This window comes from Onthophagus taurus, chromosome 2, assembly GCF_036711975.1.
Source record: "Onthophagus taurus isolate NC chromosome 2, IU_Otau_3.0, whole genome shotgun sequence".
NCBI lineage: Eukaryota > Metazoa > Arthropoda > Insecta > Coleoptera > Scarabaeidae > Onthophagus > Onthophagus taurus.
Window position 1 is genome coordinate 29,838,707 of NC_091967.1, and position 22,754 is coordinate 29,861,460.

Sequence of the window (22,754 nt, forward strand, 5' to 3'; positions counted from 1 at the left end):
CGTAACGATTTTGAAAAATTTGGCTAATACGTGCGAATTCGGAACATTGAGAGACGAATTAATTAAAGATATTTTTGTAAGCGGAATAATTGATAGCGAAATAAAATCGACATTACTAAAAACAGCTGATTTAAACATAGAGAAAGCATTAGAAGTCTGTAGAACAAATATAGTAGCGGAAAAGCAAGCGATGAACATAAAAGGTGAAGAATTAGAAGTAGAAGCATTACGACAAAGGTTAAAAAAGTGTGGAAAATGCGATAGAAATCATAAATATGGACAGTGTCCAGCATACGATAAAGAATGTGTGATATGTGGAAAATTAGGACATTTTGGTCGTGTATGTAGACGAAATCAAAAAGGTGAAAATCAACAAAAAGAAAAATTCAGGCAAGATAGAAGATACAATCAAACAGAGAACAAAATGGATGAAACTAAACGAAGATATATGTCGAAACAAACAAGCAAGAAAAAGGTTAATGAAATGGATACATACGAAGATGGAGAAGATTCCGAATCAAGTGATTACACGATAGGAATGGTAAATAATTTAGGTATAAATTCTATAAAAAAGTCGTGGTATACTGAATTAATAATAAATAAGGTAAAAATAAAATTAAAAATAGACACGGGTGCTGATTGTAATTTGTTATCAATAAGTGATTATAAAAAAATAAATTTTCAGAGTACGTTAGAGAAAACAAACGATAAAATAACTACCTATACAAACGGTAAAGTGCCAATAGTAGGTATAATTAAAACAAATTGTGTTTATAAAAATAAAGAATATAAATTAAAATTCTATGTAACGGATGCGCCAAATAATATTTTAGGGTTAAATTCATGTATCAAGTTAAACTTGTTAAAAAAGACAGATAATGTAAATGCAGAATTTAAAGATGTAATTAGTAACAAAATAGGTTGTATGAATCACAAAATTCATTTGACAGTTGATAAAAATGTAAAACCAAAAATAGCTGCTTTTAGACGAGTTCCATTTGCATTACGTGATGATTTAAAAGTAGAATTAGATAGGTTAGTAAAAAATGAAATTATAGAACCAATTAACGAACCAACTGAGTGGGTTAGTAATTTAGTTATTGTTAAAAAGCCAAGCGGTAAAATGCGAATATGTCTAGATCCGCAATATTTAAATAAAGCATTAACAAGATCTCATTACCCGTTTCCGACAATAGAGAAAATATCATCAAAAATATCAGGTTCAAAATGCTTTACAAAATTAGATGCAAATAGCGGTTACTGGATGTTAAAGTTAGACGAAGAAAGTTCAAAATTATGTACTTTTCAAACGCCATTCGGTCGATACAAATTTTTAAGAATGCCTTTTGGATTAAATTGCGCAGGCGAAATCTTTCATAGGATTATTTCACAAACTTTTGAAAAAATAAATGGTGTTATTACATTCCAGGACGACATTTTAATACATGCAAAAAATTATAAACATTTAGAAGAAAAAACTAATAAAGTACTAGAAATTGCAAGTAAAAATAAAATTAAATTCAACAAAGATAAATGTATTTTCAAAACAAACGAAATAATTTTTTTGGGGCACAAATTTAGCGAAAGTGGGATGAAGCCAGATGAGGAAAAAGTAGGAGCAATTATCAATTTAAAAACACCTAAAGACAAAAAATCGTTGCAAAGAATATTAGGATTGTTTAATTATTTAAATAAATTCATACCAAATTATTCTAAATTAACGGCTAACATGCGCGAATTGTTAAAAAATGATATAGTATTTAAATGGAACGACAATTTACAAAAAGATTTTAATGAACTAAAAAAATTACTACTAAAAAAGCTCCACAATTAAAATTGTTTAATGTAAATGAAAAAATAACCTTATCGGTAGACGCGAGCTCAAAGGGTTTAGGTGCAGCATTATTTCAAAACGGTAGGCCAATAGCATTCGCATCAAAAGCTCTTACAGAAACGCAACAACGCTACGCACAAATAGAGAAAGAATTACTGGCGATTGTGTTTGGTTGCGAAAAATTTAAGGAATATATTTTTAATCAGGAAATAATTATAGAAACGGATCACAAACCGCTTTTAGCTATTTGTAATAAACCATTGCATAAGTTAACAACCAGAATCCAAAGAATGATGTTTAGATTACAACCATATATTTTTAATTTGAAACATGTACCAGGTAAACAATTGTATGTAGCAGATTCTCTGTCAAGAGACGTAAAACACAATGAAATAAACAATGACATAGATTTAGAAAAAGCAATAGAATTACAAGTTAATTTATTGATTGAGTCCCTACAAATAACACAAAATAATTTCGAATTAATAAGCGAAAAGGGAAATAACGATGAAGACTATAGCTTATTAAAACAATATATAAGAAAGGGTTTTCCAAAATATAGAGTAAATATTAAAGACACATTAAAACCTTTTTATGACATAAAGAGTTCATTAACTGTAATAAATAATTTAATATTCATGGAAGATAGAATTGTGGTACCAAAAAAATTAAAATCGACAATGTTAAATAAATTGCACACGGGACATCCGGGTATAAACCGAATGAAAAATCGCGCAATAAAGTCACTATATTGGACAAATATTAACAAAGATATAGAAAAATTTGTAAAAAATTGCGATACATGTAATAAATTCAGGGACAATAAACAAAAATCAAAACTAAAATTAAGACCTGTACCGAATTTACCGTGGCAAGAGGTTGCAATAAATTTATTTGAACACAATAACAATAATTTTATAGTAATAGTAGACTGCTTATCAAATTTCATAGAAACCGGAAAAGTAAACAATTTAAAAAGTAATACGATAATAAAAAAGATAAAAGAAGTATTTGCTCGTTATGGAATACCATTAAAAGTTTTTACTGATGGTGCCAAATATTTTAACTGTGACGAATTTAAAAAATTCGAAAAAGATTGGGAATTTAAACATATCATGTCAAGCCCACATTACCCACAGTCGAACGGTTTAGCCGAAAGCGCCGTGAAGACAATCAAAAAATTATTTTAAAAATGCCTACATTCTAAAACCGACCCGTACTTAGCATTGTTACATTTACGAAACACACCTAGAGATAAAATAAACGCTCCAGCACAAATTCTGTTTTCAAGAAATTTAAGAACCAATTTACCAACAAAATTCGAGTCACTAGAACCAAAAGTAACACTTCAAGAAGATATAAAGGTAATTAGGAACGAAAGAGAAAGACACAAACAAGACTATGACAAAAACGCAAAGAAATATGAGGAAACATTTAACGTTAATGAGGAGATATGGTTTAAGAAGAAACCACAAGACACCTGGAAAAAGGGAAAAATAATAGAAAAATCACAAGAACTACGGTCATACATAGTAGAAGAGGAAAATCAAGGAAACATATATAGAAGGAACGAAAGACACACACATAGAGGAGGAAAGAAGGAGGAAGAAGAAACGGAAACTCAAACTGATGACGAAGAAATTAAGGAAGAAGAAAAGAAGGAAGACAACATAAATGAAGAAGAATCGAAATCTGAAAATGAAATTTCAAACAAAACACCATCCAAGAAAGAAAAACTAAAAGAAGGACAAATTTTAAGAAACATGAACAATTACAAAACAAGGACCGGTAGAAATATAAAAAACAAATTTAATTTGAATTAATTTTATTTGTTAAAAATCGAATAAATTTTTAATTTAAAAGGGAGATGTTGTGTAGGCAACCAAATATACTTAACGGTTTTTAGAATAAGTAGATATAGATTATGTAGAGTTTAAGAAAAAGGTTTCGATGTAAGAACGCGTTATTGTAGTAATTAAAAAAGTAAAATAAAAAAGACATAATAAACGATTGTTGATGTTTTATTCCAAAGATAGAACAGGTAATGATTAAAAAAGTTCCCCGACCGCTGGTGTAAATCTAGTTTAATAACTAAATTCTTTTTTTTTTGTTGTAGGCTTTTAATTTTTATTTTCAATTCAATTTTTTTTTTGAATTACTATTGTTGCATCATATAATTTTTTGTGCCAACAATTTTCAGAAATTATTGAAAATTATTGGGATTCAGATAAGAAATATATATATATATATATCTATATATGTTTTATGATTTTTTTTATTGGATACCTTTTCTTACAATTTTTTCTGTTATTGAATTATAATTACAAAATTTTCGTTTTGTGTACACTTGGTCGCATTTGAGGGGTAATTTTTGATTCGGGATTGTTGATTTTGTTTAAACGAATTTCGTGTAGCTACATCGAATTTTTATTACACGGGTTTGGGATTTTTGGGTTGTTTTGATTTTTTGTATGCGATCTTGTTTAATCTTTACGTGTGTAACAGTGTGTAACTTTGATGAAATTTATTGATTGTTTAAACATTTATACTGAAAGATTAAAGTTTATTAATTAGGTGGAATTGATATTTTATCAATATATCGTGGGGTTACTGCAAAAACCCGTTAAGTCCAGTTTTGGGCGAAATCTGGCTATTTGTAGATATAAGTCCAGAATGAGCTACGTTTTTGTCTGAAAAAACCAGACACGTCACTTTCTATACCAGAGCTGTGGTATAAACTTGGCTCATTGCGGTTAAGTCCATAGGTATACAATATTTACTGCTAAAATCAGTTAACTATCTTTCCGGACGAAAGTTCACGATTTACACCGACCACAGACCCCTACAGTGGCTGTTTAATTGTCAGAATCCCTCATCGCGCCTTGTTCACTGGAGATTGAGAATGAACGAGGTCGAGTATGACATCAAGTACAAACCAGGTCGAATAAATTCAAACGCGGACGGGTTATCTCGCCTCCCGCCTAACCAAAAATCCATTAATCTTTCAATTCCCAGTGATAACTACCAGGACTACGTCAAATTTCATTACACGAATTAGGACGCCATCGAATTCGACAAAGACAACCAACCATTATCTAAAATCCGCGAACCACTACTAATTCTATAGTCACTTCTTGATTCTTTTCAAGCGGTTTGTCGCTTAGGATAATACCCTTCCTGGTTCGAACGTCACACAAGACTTTAAAAGTGGTAGAGTTCCGATTCAGTGTCCATTGTCGCAGATTATAATGTCTGACCCTGGATCCGACAAAACAGTGACGAACATAGACCTTGAAATCATCGTCACCGGCACATATTACCGTAGTTCTATACATTTCATAGCTCATTAATAATCTCGTGTTTGATTTCCATTTATTCGAAATTTCTCTCCTCTTCTCAAATGTTCGAAACAATTTCGCTGCGTTTAAATTGTGAATTCTTGCAGCGCCACCTATACCGTTGCCGGTTAGGGTGGAATACCGTTTAAGGTATTACGTCTTCCAAGCTAGCAATTGTAATAATTCGGAAATTATTTAATGGTTTTGGGAATAAACCATACGAATTGTATATTCCTGGCGTGTAACCTTTTCCTTCTAAAAACCAAAAATCACGTCTAGCGTTTACGACCGACGTCCGGAATGGTGACCAGACGTCGAAATAAATGTTGGGAACGATTAATGTACAAGCAAATTTATGGGGAAACGTTGATAACGCAAAAGTCTTTAAAAATACAATAGACGTTAGAAAACGTAAAGGTTTGATGGCTCCCACAGTTTGGGATTTACGTGATGGTTTTTGAGATTAGCTAGTGGCGGATGTTATCTTCTGGCCCCGTGGTCAAAAATTGTTCCCTTTCCAAATTCCCTCATTGGCTCAGAAAATTATTGTAAAACATCCGCCCCGTATTTTGGATTAGCCCAGGTGTCGGGGACATCCAGGCGATAGAAACGCCTCAAGAAAGTTTTTGCACCCCTCCAACACCCGAGGTTACTTAAGAGCTTGTAAGACCTTTTTCAGGACAATCATAATGATAATTACAATTAGAATCACATAACAATCACAAGAGATTTTTGAGTCGAAACGTCGTCAGCGCTCCGTTAGATAGCAACGTAGAATTCGCTTTAACGCCAATTCTAAGTGTCATCGCATATAGAGAACTGTGACTTAGTTTCATTTGCGAACATTCTTTGTACTTCGGGCATCCGTATCGTGTCGGTAATTGTGTTTCCACTGAGGATTTGATGCGAGAGTGGTGTTGGAACCTTCCTGGTTAACTTACGAGAAGCCACCAAAAAGGATCCAGTGTTGCGATCCATCGGCGTACCACCAAATCGGAATACAAGTCCTGAGTAAGTCTGTTTGCCAGTTTCCGTTATCACCTATCTGTCAACGAGAATTAGCTGTCGGGGTTTGATTCAAGAATATCTCTTTTTAAGTAACGTCGGGTCATAAATAAACGTAGGTAGATTCTAAGGTTCATTTTTGTTCATTGTTAAATATTTCTTATTATCTTGTTAATATAGTTTAAGTGTGGTTAGAACACTTGTCTTTTGATTTTCCCCTTTTCCTGACAAAGCCTTAGTGCAAGAACCCACGGTTCTGAAATAGTGACCGCGCGCTTGTCATTTAGTTTTGATTGACTTGCTAAGATCAATTAGGGGTCCTTCAGACTAAGAATTAGGAAGCGCGAAATACTGTTTCTGTTGGCAGCGGTATTACCAAAGGTCGAGACCGTTCAGAGGCGGCCTCACCACAATAAATTGGTGTCGAGCGGTGGGATTATTGCGATTGTTTGGATTATTTAGATTAAAAATCCATTGGAGTAGCTAGATTTAAATTCGTTAAATTTGCTCGATTTGAAATTCGTTAGATTCGCTTAGCTAGATTAAAATCAGTCAGTCATTCGTTAACTTGCGAATTGTCGTTTGATTAGCACAAGGCGGCGCGATATAAAACGGAAATATCGTCAGTCAGGAATCGTAAAATTTCACTACTTAATTAAAGTTTATTTAAAGTAACGTAAATCAAAAGCACCAAAAACCATGTAAAATTTCGTTAACTGGTTTGCCAGCGTTTTCTGGAAAGTCGGGAGAAAGCGTGATCGAATTTTTGACAAAGATAACGCAACGAGCGAAGTTAGAAGGTTGGACGGAAGATCAAACCGTCGCCGCGTTCAAATGTCTAATCACCGGTCCGGCATTTCAGTACCTCGATGCTGAACCGTCATTGAACACTGATGAGGTCACATTTAAGACTCTTACGGAGAAATTTAAAACTAAATATGTTAAAGATTTACCGGGTCAGGGTAACGTTATTTTAAGTAGATGTAGACAAAATCCGAAAGAAACCGTACAAGATTTCGCGACGCAAATTAGAATTGCAGGAAAGCAATTATTGAAAGATAACCAGCGTTAGAAAAGGGAGATGCAGCAGCAAAAACCGCGGTTGAGTCACGACACGAAAGAGATTTAATTACGCAGTTTCAGGAAGGATTAAATCCAGGTTTATTGCAATTAGTCATTATTAGAATTAATAAAAACCCAAAAATTAAATTTGATGAGGTAGTTGAAATCGCGACCGAAGCCGAAATGTCGTATAATTTATTAAAACGTAAAGAATCAAGAGATTTACTTTATTGTGATAGCCGTGATCGTCATTTAGATAACCGTGATCATCACTCAGATAACAGGGATCGTCATCCAGGTAATCGTGATCGTCAGCGAAGCGAAAGCGAGAGATACCGCGATAATAAGCGTGAAACCGATAAACATGACGCATATAATTCGGACAACCGCCGTGAACCAGGTCACGTCATGTATTATTGTAATCAGAAACCACCCCCGCCGCGAAAGAAAGATGGTGTCGCGGCTCAATTTAAAAATAAATTCGGTCGTCGCGCACTGTTAGTGAAACAAAAGAGGAAAGTCGGCAAAGTAGCAGTCCTCCATGACAATTAGTCCGACGAGAGGGATCAATCGGCGAATTTTTTATTTAATAGGAAAAGAAAACAGTGCTGGAAATGTTAAGAATCACGACATCGTTCAGGCGTTAAGAAATCTACGTCGGTGTTGTGAGTATAATAAAATAAAGAATTTAGCTTTGGTTTCAGATGATGACGACGTGGAACGTTTAGTGAACGTTCTTTTCGATGACAGCGGCATGAACATTGCCCTGCATCGTAGCGAAAGAAATCAAGTTGCACCCTTGATTTCTTGCAAGGGAACCGATGAAAAGGACGTAAAGTCACCAGCTCGAGAGATGACTCGGTGCTCGGTTAAATTAAAGGAAGACGTCGAGGTTCCGCCGCGTAGCATCCTCATGTGCGAGGTCACACAGAGTTTAACAGCTGTTGGGAAGGACATCCTTATGGAACCCATCGAGGTTCTTGTACACGGAATAACTTTCGCGAGAAGTTTGAACTATGCGAAAGGAACAATTCCAGTGAAGGTGATGAACGTGTCAAATGAAGCGGTGAAGCTACGAAAGAACACGATCATCGGGTACAGTGAGTATGCATCGAATGATATTAATCACGAAGTTTTTAGTATAGAGAAGGGAGAAAAACCCGAGAAAAAGTCTCAGGACAAATAGCAATTAGGCCATTTGCCAGCGAACGAAAAGAAAGCGATGGAAAAATTAGTCGACAGGTACACGGACGTATTTCAGGGAAACTATCGAAAATTGGGTTGCACACATGAGGTATCTCATCGGATCATCACAGAAGATGTTCCCCCAACTACAAAAGTGCCATACCGTATCCCGTACAAGCAGCGAGAGGAGTTAAGGCAGCAGATAGATGAAATGCTGGATCAAGGAGTGATTCGCCAGTCGAAATCGCCCTGGTCAGCCCCAGTGGTAATGGTAGCGAAGAAAGCCCCGGAAGGTGAAAGTAAAATCAGAGTCTGCGTGGATTACAGAGGGCTGAATGCGGTAATGAAGAGGGATTATTTTTCGTTACCCAATTTGCAGGAAACATTGGATCAAATGGGAAATGCTAAGTACTTTTCCACATTAGATCTAGCGAGTGGTTATTGGCAGGTAAAAGTTGACCCACGGGATATCAAGAAGACAGCATTCTCAACACCCGACGGTCATTATGAATGCAACCGGATGCCATTTGGATTGGTAAACGCCCCGAGTACATTTCAACGATTAATGTACGCCGTTTTATCAGGATTAACCGGAGAACAGTGCCTAGTGTACTTGGACGATGATATCATCGTATTTAGCTTTAAAGATCATTTAGAGAGATTGGAAAACGTATTTAAACGGTTAAGGGATGCCTTGAAGGGATGCATGATTTGAAGTTGAAATTATCGAAATGCAAGTTTGCATTCAACGAGGTAAAGTATTTAGGCCATGTCATCTCGCGAGATTGTATCAAACCAGATCCAGAGAAGATACGAGCTGTAAAAGATTATCCAAGGCCAGGAAATGTCAGAGCGGTAAGAGCATTTTTAGGACTGGTAGGTTTTTATAGGAAATTTATTCCGGAATACGCCCATAAAGCGTTACCCTTAATAAAACTCACCAAGAAGGATGAACCATTTGAGTGGACCGAGGCCCAGGAAAATGCATTTCTTTATTTTAGAGACAGGTTAATCAATCCACCATTGCTGCGATACTCACAGTTCGATCAACAGTTCAGATTGTCCACGGATGCGTCGGGACAAGCTGTAGGAACAGTTCTCAGTCAGGAAATTGACGAAGTTGAGAAGCCAGTGGCGTACGCGAGCCGTCAGCTGAACAAGGCCGAACGGAATTACAGCGTTACAGAACAAGAGTGCTTGGCAATCGTGTGGGCTATTAAGCATTTTAGGTGTTACCCTCTATGGAAACAGATTCACGGTTGTAACCGATCACTGACCGTTGAAGTGGCTATTCTCTCTGAGAGACCCCACATCGAGATTAGCGAGATGGTCAATTTTATTGAGCGAATATTCTTTTGAAGTAGAGCATAAGGAGGGTAAGAAACATGGTAATGCAGATGCTTTAAGTCGTTTACAGGTTGAAGAGCAGGAAAAACGTTTGGAGAAGAAAGGAACCAGTAAAGCAGTTCTGAAGGAAGTTTTCGCGACTGAAAACGTTCCATATTTGCCCATCCTAAGTAAAGAACTCATCAAGGAAAGCCAACAGCTGGACCCTGTCCTAGAAAATCTTCTGAAGAAATTGGAAAAAGGTGGTAATGATGACGATTACTTTGTGGACGAGGATGGATTGTTGTTTCGAAAAGCGTCGGAGACGAACAACAATGACCGAGTAGTGATACCAAGGGACTTGATCAAGGATGTAATCAGGTCGTATCACGATTTACCCTACGCAGGACACATGGGAGCGTCGAAAACGTATCAATTAATGAGATCGCGCATGTACTGGAGAAATATGGAAGAAGACGTTAAGGATTTCGTGAAGAAGTGCAAATTCTGCAACAAAAGGAAAGCGCCGAAACAGAAACTGGCGCCCCTTCAACGTTTCACCACGGTCAATGAACCGATGGAGTTGGTATCCATCGATATCGTTGGACCATTAGTAACTAGTTACGAGGGAAATAAATATATTTTAACTTTTCAGGATCATTTTACAAGGTATCCAGAGGCAATTCCAATCCCAGACCAAAAGACCGAAACGATCGCGAAGCCATTATAACGCCGTGACGTACCGGAATCAACAAAAAAATTTTTGACCAAGATGGTTTTCCCTTAACCCTTCCGTGCCAACCCAAAAAAATGAAAACACCGCCGAACCTCAACTAGCACAGTGAAGACGGGGAGGTTCGTTAATTTATATCTGGCGCCACGTAATTTATTACAGCGATGTCCATCAATTACGAAATGTAGATGTTCAGGAATAGGAATAGGCACACAAGGATCACATGTACAAAATTTCTATAAAACACCTGATATTACAAAAAAAAATAATTTGGTTTATTAAAAACAAAAATTGAATTGTAGAAAGAAATTGAATAATAAAAAAAATGAAGATTCGAAAATATAAACTAAAGTATTATAACTTATAACTCAAATTTAAATAAATGGGAAACCCACTGTTTTGGGAGACGTTAAAATTAACTTTAAAATGAAAATAAAAAAAAACTGTAGAAAATATTCGGTAATAAAAAAAATTCAACAAAAGGAAATTGAAACAAATTGATCCCGATACGTTTTGTATAAAGTACAAGCTTGTCTTTTGAAACATAGTAAAACCAAAAAAAGTTCGACGAGAAAAAAAAATAAAAAAAATCACCCCAAAATTTAGATTTTACCCTTACAATCTGCAATAATTTATTTGCAAGGTAAGTAAAATTTTTAAATGTTTATAGTAAATTCTCAAATGTAAGTATTATTAACCTTTTTTTTTTATAGCGATTCAACACATTAATGAACACAAAATAAGTTTACATATACGTTCTGACCTTGATACGGGTAAGATTCTTCTTTATGCAGCGATTCCTCTGGAGAGGGAAAGTATTCGGAGTCGGCAGAGGGGAGGCACTCCACCATACAATTATATTATTTGATTTTTTTTTTTCTTTTGGAATGGAAAAATCCCAATGTAAAAATCCAAAGAAACTATTCCCGGAATAATAATATCCCAAAATAGGAGGCATGAATCACTCAAAATGTCAACCAAAACGCCTACACAACGACGCTACACGTTGAGTCTCGTGCCACCAAAAAGAGTGAGACTTCCTCTTCGAAAACCTAAATCCAATTTCGAAAAAAAAAACTCGACCTGCGCGCAATAACTTTTCCGTATGAAATTTAAAATAAGTAAAGAATTAAGAAAATGACATCTATTATTTCATTCCGTTATGTGCGTTCGTTTTGAGTAGACGTATTTCTGTCCCGAACCAGTTCTCTAACTTGTTTATATTTGGATCATGTCGGGCCCTGAAACTAGATATCGTAATAAAAATATTTCATTGACGGATGAAGATGCATTTGTAGATAAAATACTATCAAGATTAATGTCGTCAAGTGAAATATTAGATAAATTTGCAAATAAGTTGGGTGATTTATTAATAACAAAAATCCAAAAGGAATTCGAGGTAACAAAAAAAGAAGTTGTTCGTCTTCAGGGTCAACTGGAAGAGGCAAATCGTAAAATTGACGATTTAGAGCAATATACACGGAGAGAAAATTTAAGAATTTTTGGTGTTAAGGAAACTAAGGATGAATTCACTGATGATATTGTGATAAAAATATGCCGTGAAAAACTAGGAGTTACGATTCAGGCTAGTGAAATTAGCGTCTCACATAGATTGAAAGCAAAAGAAGATAGGGTGAGGCCCATTATAGTGCGATTCACGAATCGCAATATCAAGAAAATAATTTACGCCAAGAAGAGTAAATTAAAAGGCACTAACATTGTAATCAAGGAGGATCTGACGTTACGTAGAATGTTGCTGTTGAAGGAAACAATTAAAAGAGTGGGCTCTCGTTCGGCGGTATGGACCAATAACTAATGTTTATACCAAAAAGGATAATAGAATTGTTGAAATTAGGTGCCTGGAAGATATTTATGAGCTGGTGGGAAGAAATGGAGAAGGAAGGAAGGGGAAGGATACTAAGTAGTTAAGTTTTTATACGTTTTTTATTCAATTTTTTGTAGTTATATAAATTTATTTCATTTGTTATTGATTTCTGACTTAAATGCAGGGGAGTTTTGGTATCGTCTTAATCTAGCGGTATGGTCTGATGAGTAATAAAGAATTAACCGTGGCGCATCTGAACGTTCGCTCACTTTTGCCAAAGATTTCTGAGGTTAAACAGCTGTTGGAGTATCATGGGATTGATATTTTTTGCATCTCTGAAACCTGGCTGTCACCGGAGATTAGTAACGATGTTGTAGGGATTAACGGCTATACCTTCTTTCATAAGGATAGGATTGGGCGTGGCGGGGGTGTGGGCGTATTTGTGCGTAACACTTTGAACTGCTGTTTGGTTGATTGTATTGATGAGATGGCTTACGAGTGGATATGGGTTTTAATTAGGTTGGGATCTCGGAGTCATGTTATTGGTTGTTTGTATAAACCACCGTCTCTGAATAATGTAATCTTTGTTGAACAGTTGGAAATACAATTAACTGAATTTAAGTTACAATATGATAATGTTTTGTGCCTTGGTGATCTTAATATTAATTTGCTGGAAACTAGCAATAATGATACAATTAGTTTGCTTACTTTATTTGATTCTTTACAAATGACTCAAGTAATTACTGAGTCGACTCGTGTCACTGAGTCTTCCGCGACGTTATTGGATGTTGTAGTTGTATCTGATGTTTCAGTTGTTGCTAGAAGTGGTGTCTTGTGCTCGGAAATTTCTGATCATGATCTTGTTTTTTGTAAATGTAGGTTTCCTAACTTCTGTCGTAAACCCTTCTACTATTCCTTTAGAGATTTCTCTAATTTTGAATATCGTCAGTTTGCTAGTCACTTGTCTGCAATTCCGTTTGACATTATTTATTCTTTAGACATAGATGCTAAAGTAAAATTTTTCAATGATGCGCTTTTGCAGTTGTTCAATGTGTATGCGCCAATCAAAACCGTTAAAATTACCAAACCAAGAACACCTTGGCTTACTGACAATGTCAAACTTTTGCAGAGGCTTAGGGATAGAGCTAAATTAAAGTATAAAAGATCTAAAACGGACGGTCACTGGAATTACTATAAAGAGCTGCGTAATTTTACAACATTAGCGGTGCGTAATGAAAAGAAGGCGTACTTTGAGCAGTTGAGCCGAAATTCTGGTTCTAGTGCTCTATGGAAAACGCTTAAAAGACTCAATGTTGTTCCCAATAAGATCAAAGAGGTTCCTGCTCATCTCGCAGACGCTGATTTAATAAATCAGGCCTTTGTGAATGATGTTCCTCAGCCTACTTATGATCCCTCAGACATGATAGATTTCTATCAGAATTCTGCAAATAACCTGAATCCTTCCTTTCGATTAACTGGTGTGGATGAGGATACGATCATGCGATTACTAACGGAAATTAAGAGTAAGTCTTCTGGCGCGGACGGTATCAGTATAAATATGTTAAAGTTGGTTGTTCCTCAGCTTCTGCGCCACATCACACATATTGTAAATGAGTGCATTCGAGCAAACTACTTTCCTAATGCTTGGAAATCGGCGCTAGTGCTCCCCTTACCCAAAATAAATTCGCCAACTGAGTACAAAGATCTGCGTCCCATCAGTATATTGCCGACCATCAGCAAGGTGCTGGAGAAAATCGTTAATTTTCAGCTAAGGCAGTACCTTAATGTAAATAACATTCTTCCTGATTGTCAATCTGGGTTTGTGTCAGGCCGCAGCTGTTCTACTGCTTTGTTGAAGATAACTGATGATATAATCTGTGCTAAAGATATCAATAAATGTACTGCACTTGTACTTCTTGATTTTAGTAAAGCTTTTGATACGGTCCATCACGATATTTTATTATCTATTTTACACCATATTGGCTGTGATGTTTCGTTTGTGAAATTTATATGTTCATACTTAGAAAATCGTCTACAGTCAGTTAAATTACCGAATTGTATATCTGCACCCTTGCTGCTGGAGAGGGGTGTGCCGCAGGGCTCTATTTTGGGGCCGTTATTATTTTGTATTTATACCGCGTTCTTACCGAAATCTATAAATTTCTGTAATATTCATATGTATGCGGACGATACGCAGTTATACTTAAGTTTTGAACTGGAAGAGTTGGATGATGCTTTAGTTAAGATCAATAATGATCTCGAAAGTTTATTTTGTTATGCTCGAATGCACTCCTTGAAATTGAATCCTGATAAAAGCTTAGTGATACTTTTTGGGAGCGGCAAAAAAGTCGAATTGTTGACCGAATCGCTGTATATAACCATTGGTGGATCGCGCATACCGGTTACTTCGTCAGCGAGGAATTTGGGACTTATTATCGATAACAGTTTTAGGTATCGCGCTCATATTTCGAAAAAAATTGGAGCTGCTTTTTGTAATCTGAAGCTGCTTTACCCTTTTGCCTCCATTTTCAGTGTGAAGCTTAAGACTGTGCTGTGTGAGCGTATGGTGTTGTCTTTGTTCAATTATTGCTCGCCTGTCTATGGTCCTTGTTTGGATTCGGTGTGTGTGCGCAGGGTTCAGGGGGTTCAGAACGCTTGTATGAGGTATATATTTGGCATTCGAAAATTTGATAGAATCTCACATAAATTATTGGTTTTGAACTGGCTCAACATGAAAAATCGTTGTATTCTGAGCTCCCTGATTCTCTTCCATCGGTTATTGCGGACAGGAGAACCGTGTTATCTATTCAAGAAGGTGAGGTTTAGGGGTGATATTCACTCTATTAACATTAGAAATAGAAACTTGATAGCTCCTCCAGCCCATAGGACAGCTTTGTTTGAGAGATCTTTTAGCTATAACATTTACTTTAAATATAATAACCTGCCGGTAGAAATTAAAACTAAGGGTGTAGTGGCGTTCAGACGTGCTGTTTTCCTCTTGCTCTTCAATGAGCAATAATTTAAGTTACTTTATGGCGTGGACTTCCCTTGCAATGAGTCCTTGTGAATTGAGTTGTGAATGATATGGAATTAATACGGAATTTTTTTTTCTTTTTTTTTTTCCTTTTCTTGCGGAATTAATTAGGCTTAAGTAGGTTTAGTAATAGTTTTAGGCCATTATTTTTACTGTTACTTTTAGTTTCTGTTCATTCTTCATCTTAATTTCTTTTTTTTTTCTTTAATCTTCTTAATTTGCAAGGTTCAGTGTAAGAACAGGGAGTGTCATTGGCACTCATCTGAACTGCACCTTGAGGTTCTCCAATGATTAAGTATTTAGTTTTTTAATTAAGTATTTGGTTTTTTGATAAGTTGTATTACATTAACATATGGTTTATTTGTATTATTTGTATTATTTTATTGGAGAATAAAGGCGATTATTATTATTATTATTATTATTATTATTATTATTATTATTATTATTATTATTATTATTATTATTATTATTATTAAAGAGAAGGCGAAATATAAGAAAAGAATAGAAAGAAAAGAAAATTTATAATGATAATTCCGTACAAATGAAGGAATAATAGGAAGGGAAAAAAGGATGTCCAGATTCTGTCGCTTAAAAAAATTACAATATAAAAAAAAAATTTACAAGTAACATAAATACAAAACATTGGAATAAATTAGACTGTAACACCATTTGTAAAGAATATAATTTGTCGATATGGAGTACCTAAGAAACTGTTAAGTGACCAAGGAAAAAAAGTTACATCACAGCTGATTAAGAACATCTGTGAGAAGTTGGGGATAAAGAAGATACAGACAACAACGTATCACCCCCAGAGCAACGGGATGCTGGAGCGCAGCCACCGAACTCTCAAGGATTTTCTTTCACATTACGTGGAAAACTCCCAGAGAGATTGGGATGAATGGATTTCGTATGCAATGATGGCATACAGGGCAACGATCCATACAACAACGAAGGAGAGCCCGTACTTTTTATGGCATGGAAGGAAAATGATGCTTCCTCAAGATGATGTATTTGAGAGAACTCGAGTACGGTACGAGTACGCCGACAATTACGACGAGGATATGCAAGCGAGATTAAGAACTGCGTTTGAGGACGTCCGACACCGAACTGAGGTAGCGGCAGACGTCAGCGAGAAGTATTATAATAAGAAAACAGCTGAGGCGACTTATGAATCACAGGACAAGGTTTACCTCTACCAACCAGCGATCAAAGAAGGTCTTGGTCGCAAATTAACAAAGAAATGGGAGGGCCTGTTCGAAATAATCGAACGAACCGGCCCAGTTAATTACAGAATTATGGATAACAAAGGAATAAGATTGCAAATTGTCCACGTTAACCCATTAATTGCCAACGTTGCGTAAACGCAACATATTGTTTACAATTTTTTTTAACCGTTTGCAGCTATTTTAGAGTTTCAATTATTTGGTAGTAATTCGAGTATACTATGAAGCTTTCGGGAAAAATTTTAGTTTGGCACAATTTCCATTACAATAAAAAAAAAAATTTTGAATTTTGCCGATTTTTAGGTATTCTGCAGCACTGTACTTTGAAATTTATTTGCGACGAGTGACTAACAATTTTTGGATTTTGTCATGTCTATTATAAACTATTATCTTTTCGGATCATATTGACGTAAATTTCATTTTTGTAAAAAAAAAATTTTTAATAAGAAATTGAGTGTAATTTTAATGTTGCGTATTCGCAACTTTGGCGGTATAAGGCAATAAATTTCTATTTTGATACTTTTTATATTGACAGTATATTTCTAAACTCGAGGGGTGACATCACGAAGTAGTATAAGGGAATAAAACGGTGACATGTGACTTGCTCCAGAATAGAGCAAAAACAATTTTGAAGTTTTACCTTGTCGCACTAACGACCGAGCCCCTTGTCGTAAAAATACAAACTAAAAGAAAATTTTTCTAACCTAACTTTTAAGAATTGTCATAAAACAGTTAATAAATATGATATAAATGTAAATAAACACTGATTTCGATTTCCTAACTTTAAAATGTGTGAAAATAAGTGGAAAAATAATCCAAAAAGACCCCTAACTTTACGTGAATTGGAAGCCGAATTGGAAAATATTACCGATAATGAAATTGACGTTGCTATTATTCCTCCAACGGGAGATGACCTAACTGATGAAGAGTATTTTGACGACAACGATCTAACAGGTAATTTTCGTAAAATAATCTTCTGAATGCTATCTCTATACGTTACATTCATGAGGATAGACTTTTACTAGTCATTTTTCAGGCAATGAAAATGAATTGACCCAAGATGTTGCTGGCACTTATGAAATAATTTCAAATAATATTGATGATACGGTAGACGCCAATTTCCCCGAGCCTTCTACAAGCCAACCCCCTACTCCTGGACCTGGACCAAAAAAAAGAGCCAAATTATCTAAATTTTGTCCAAAATGGGAACATAAAAAACATCCCACATATTTTTCATCGCCTGAGTCCAATCAAATTACCCGTGAGCATACGTTGAAAGAGACTGTAGAAAGAAAAAGTCCTCTAGAAGTGTTTGAAATGTATTTTGACAATGAGGTTCTAACACTTATTGTAGATTTTTCGATAAAATATGCTCATGACAATAATAGACATCAGTATATATTTTCTATAGATGATTTAAGAAAATTTTTGGGAATAATGATTTTAACGGGTTATTACACTTTTCCACAAATGGATATGTACTGGAGTAAAGACGAGGATAAAGGTGTGTCCTTGGTCAAAAATTGTATGAGCAGAAATAGATTTCGAGATATAAAGATAAATTTACATCTATGTGATAATGCTCTACTAGATAAAACAGATAAATTTTTCAAACTCCGTCCTTTATTTGAACTTATAAATAAAAGAAATGTGCAGTTTGGAATATTTACCTATAACTTATCTATCGATGAAGAAATGGTCCCGTATTTTGGTAAGCATTCAGCCAAAATGTTTATAAAAGGAAAACCTGTAAGATTCGGCTACAAACTATGGTGCCTCTGTTCGTCTGATGGTTACCTGTACCAGTTCATACCATATGGAGGTGCCAGAGTTGACAAAAGCGAATTGGGATTAGGAGCAGACGTAATCATTAGTCTTCTAAAAGTTTTAAAATCGCCTTCAGAACACAGAATTTTTTTCGACAATTTTTTTCCTCTTATAAATTATTTAGTGTTTTGAAGGAACTGGGAATTTTTGCGACTGGAACTATTCGTAACAACCGAATAGAGAAATGTCCCCTGGAATCGGCTAAATCTCTTAGAAAAAAAGAAAGAGGTGAATTCGATTTTTATTTTGATTCAGCTGCAGAAGTGTCTGTTGTTCGTTGGAACGATAATGCTGTGGTTACTGTTATTTCAAATAATTGCTTCATAGATCCCATGGTACAGACAAAGAGATATAATCGGAAAGAGAGGAAAGACGTGAACATTCCTCAACCTAATGTTATACAACAGTACAACAAACATATGGGGGGAGTGGATTTACATGACAACGGTATTGCAAACTACAGAATTAGGGTACGAGGAAAAAAATGGTGGTGGCCCCTTTTTATAAACGTAGTTGATAGTGCTATAGTAAATGTATGGAGAATATATAGACTGGGAAATGACAGCAAAATGAGTCAATTAGAATTCCGGTCCTATTTGGCATTAAAAAATCGCAATAATTACAAGCCGATTCTGAAAAGACGGAGAACTCAATCAATTTCAAAAATGTACAGACAATATCTCTTGGGCGACCATCCAAAAATAGTCTTCCCAACGAAATCAGAACAGACAAGGTGGGACATGTTATAATAAAAAAGGACCAAGGTATTCGTCGTAGATGCCGACAATGTAGAAGCCAAACAATATTCTCATGCATAAAATGTAATGTTTTTTTACATACCGAATGTTTTGCTCCATTCTATGAAAAATAAAGAAAAAAAAATTACTCCTTTTTCAGCCAACGTTGCGTAAACGCAACATTTTGTGTTGGGTTCACCTATATATTTTTTAATTTTTTTTTTTGGATTTGTATTATTTAATGTTTTTAAATAGATTTAATTAAAAAAATATTTAAAGTTAAATTTTTTCAACCCTTGGCCATTAATGGGTTAATAGGCTGAAGCCCTATTACACCGAAGAAATCGAAGGGATCGATAGGAATAGAACACGTCGAACCAACAATAAAAACTGCAACAATAATATATCGGCGGAGGAGCCAAGTTTGTTTCAGGGTTCCCGGAAGACCACCGACGGAGAAGATATCAACGAACCAGAACCTGTAGGGTTAGATATCTTCAGAGGAGTTCTTCAGTTTCCACAGCTACAAGAGGATTCTTTTGAAACAGAAACCGAAACTGAATACGAGGATGTGGACTCAGACGACGTCACCATGGTGGAGGAGCGACCCACACATGTACCATTGAGGTACCAGCTGAGAAGTCGAGGACCAGCGGCGGAACACAGCTGGGTTCTTCCGAAACGCATTTAAGCGTTTCGCATGGGTTTAATTATCGTTTTATTTATTTTTTTTACTTTCAGTTGTTGTAGCATTAGTGCATGAGTAGTGCCGATTGCACATGTAGCCGTAGAATTGATTTTGGTTTTGTTGGATGTGTTTTAGTTGATTTTGTCGCACGAAAGAAGGAAGTATGGAGGCGAAGATGTTCATACTCCAGGTCATCGCGTTCGTGGCAATCTTCACCATCGGAGTGGAGGCCATCATCGCCTACGACTGCCAGAACAGCAAAATGAATATCAGCACCTTCAGCCCCACGGACATCGGAGCCTGCAAGACGCCAGCCAACAGCGTGACGGAGTCCATTGAAAAGGTGCAGCTCGTCCAACTGAACGAGGTGGAGATGATACCCGTCGTCCAGTGCAAAATACACATGACTGGATGGTTAGTCACTGCGGTATGCTCTCCCATATGTCAGCCGTATGGAACGGATTGACATCATAAATTACCTTGGAGGAGAGGGTAGTACCAGCCAGGCTTGCCGAGAATCAGATGGTACTGCCCGGAGGTATCACGTGTCGGTACAGAGAAAAGCCTTGTGTGGACACCATGTACGGATACACGTTTTGGGGACAGTGTAACAATATTTTGCGTACACGTTGAGGCATCGGGACCGCCAATTCGGAAAAACTGGTGCGGAAGAGACAGTTCCATTGGTGCATGCCAGTGAGCAGACACTAGCAACGGAAGAAGTGGCGGAGGCGCCCCAAACCAACCTTTACCCTGCAGTGCCCAAGATGGAGGTGGCACAAAAGGACTGGCTTCCAAAGTTCTAGAATAAGTATTTTATGTAATCTTTTATTTTTGTTTGTCGTTTGAATCATTTTTTCAGGGAATTTTTGTATTGTTTTATTAATGTAATAAGGCAGGACCTCGCAAGGACTTTTATTCACTGGGAGAGCCGGTGATGAGTCTCAGACATTTGGTTCAGGTAGCAATCCCTTGCGAGCCCCTTCCTTAATGGATATAAGCGGAAATTGAGGACAATCTCTTTAAAGGGAATGGGAATGTAATAATTCGGAAATTATTTAATGGTTTTGGGAATAAACGGGAATAACTTTTAGAAGAAAAACGTGCAACCTTTTTCTTCTAAAAACCAAAAATCACGTCTAGCGTTTACGACCGACGTCCGGAATGGTGACCAGACGTCGAAATAAATGTTGGGAACGATTAATGTACAAGCAAATTTATGGGGAAACGTAGATAACGAAAAAGTCGTTAAAAATACAATAGACGTTAGAAAACGTAAAGGTTTGATGGCTCCCACAGTTTGGGATTTACGTGATGGTTTTTGAGATTAGCTAGTGGCGGATGTTATCTTCTGGTCCCGTGGTCAAAAATTGTTCCCTTCCCCGTGGTCAAAAATTATTGTAAAACATCCGCCCCGTATTTTGGATTGGCCCAGGTGTCGGGGACATCCAGGCGATAGGAACGCCTCAAGAAAGTTTTTGCACCCTTCCAACACCCGAGGTTACTTAAGAGCTTGTAAGACCTTTTTTAGGACAATCATAATGATAATTACAATTAGAATCACAATCATAATCACATAACAATCACAAGAGATTTTTGAGTCGAAACGTCGTCAGCGCTCCGTTAGATAGCAACGTAGAATTCGCTTTAACGCCAATTCTAAGTGTCGTCGCATATCGAGAACTGTGACTTAGTTTCATTTGGGAACATTCTTTGTACTTCGGGCATCCGTGTCGTGTCGGTAATTGTGTTTCCACTAAGGATTTGGTGCGAGAGTGGTGTTGGAACCTTCCCGGTTAACTTCCGAGAAGCCACCAAAAAGGATCCAGTGTTGCGATCCATCGGCGTACCACCAAATCGGAATACAAGTCCTGAGTAAGTCTGTTTGCCAGTTTCCGTTATCACCTATCTGTCAACGAGTATTAGCTGTCGAGGTTAGATTCAGGAATATCTCTTTTTAAGTAACGTCGGATCATAAATAAGCATAGGTAGAAGGTTCATTTTGTCCATTGCCAACTTTTTACTTGTTATTTTGTTAATATAGTTTAAGTGTGGTTAGAACACTTGTCTTTTGATTTCCCCCTTTTCCTGACAGAGCCTTAGTGGAAGAACCCACGGTTCTGAAATAGTGACCGCGCGCTTGTCATTTAGTTTGGATTGACTTGCTTAGATCAATTAGGGGTCCTTCAGACTAAGAATTAGGAAGCGCGAAATACTGTTTCTGGTGGCAGCGGTATTATCAAAGGTCGAGACCGTTCAGAGGCGGCCTCACCACACAGTGTACAAGCGGGAACAACACACAAAATAGTGTGCCGATGATATCTTCTCAAATAAATATCGGAGAATGCTATTATTTGAAGTTTCTTACCATTTGGTCCAACATAATGGGCTTAGATGCAACCTAACCCATTTCTAATATATGCTATTTCTAATATATGCCATTTCTAATGTATGTCATTTTTAATGTATGTCATTTCTAATGTATGCCATTTCTAATGTATCCTGAGCAGTTGAGCGACAATATTCGGAAGAATGCTAATATCATATCCACAACGTTGTCGATTTCTAATGTACGCCATTTCTACTGTATACCATTTCTACTGTATACCATTTCTACTGTATACCATTTCTACTGTATACCATTTCTAATGTATGCCATTTCTAATGTATGCCATTTTTAATGTATGTCATTTCTAATGTATGTCAATTTCTAATGTATGCCATTTCTAATGTATCCTGAGCAGTTGAGCGACAATATTCGGAAGAATGCTAATATCATATCCACGACGTTGTCGATTTCTAATGTATGTCATTTCTATTGTATACCGTTTCTAATGTATGCCATTTCTAATGTATCTCATTTCTAATGTATCCTGAGCAGTTGAGCGACAATATTCGGAAGAATGCTAATATCATATTCACGACGTTGTCGATTTC

At 36.3% G+C, this 22,754-nt stretch overlaps 1 protein-coding gene across 1 annotated transcript; it reads left to right on the forward strand.

Annotated features, from left to right (window-relative positions):
- Positions 1 to 16,259: 16,259 nt before the first annotated feature.
- LOC139432733 (uncharacterized) lies at positions 16,260 to 16,703 on the forward strand. The gene has a single exon (XM_071201500.1). The coding sequence runs from the start codon at positions 16,260 to 16,262 to the stop codon at positions 16,701 to 16,703; it is 444 nt and encodes a 147-aa protein (XP_071057601.1).
- The last annotated feature ends 6,051 nt before the right edge of the window (positions 16,704 to 22,754 follow it).

Coding starts and splice junctions, on each gene's coding strand:
- LOC139432733 (XM_071201500.1), top strand. CDS start 16,260: ATGGCATACAGGGCAACGATCCATACAACAACGAAGGAGAGCCCGTAC.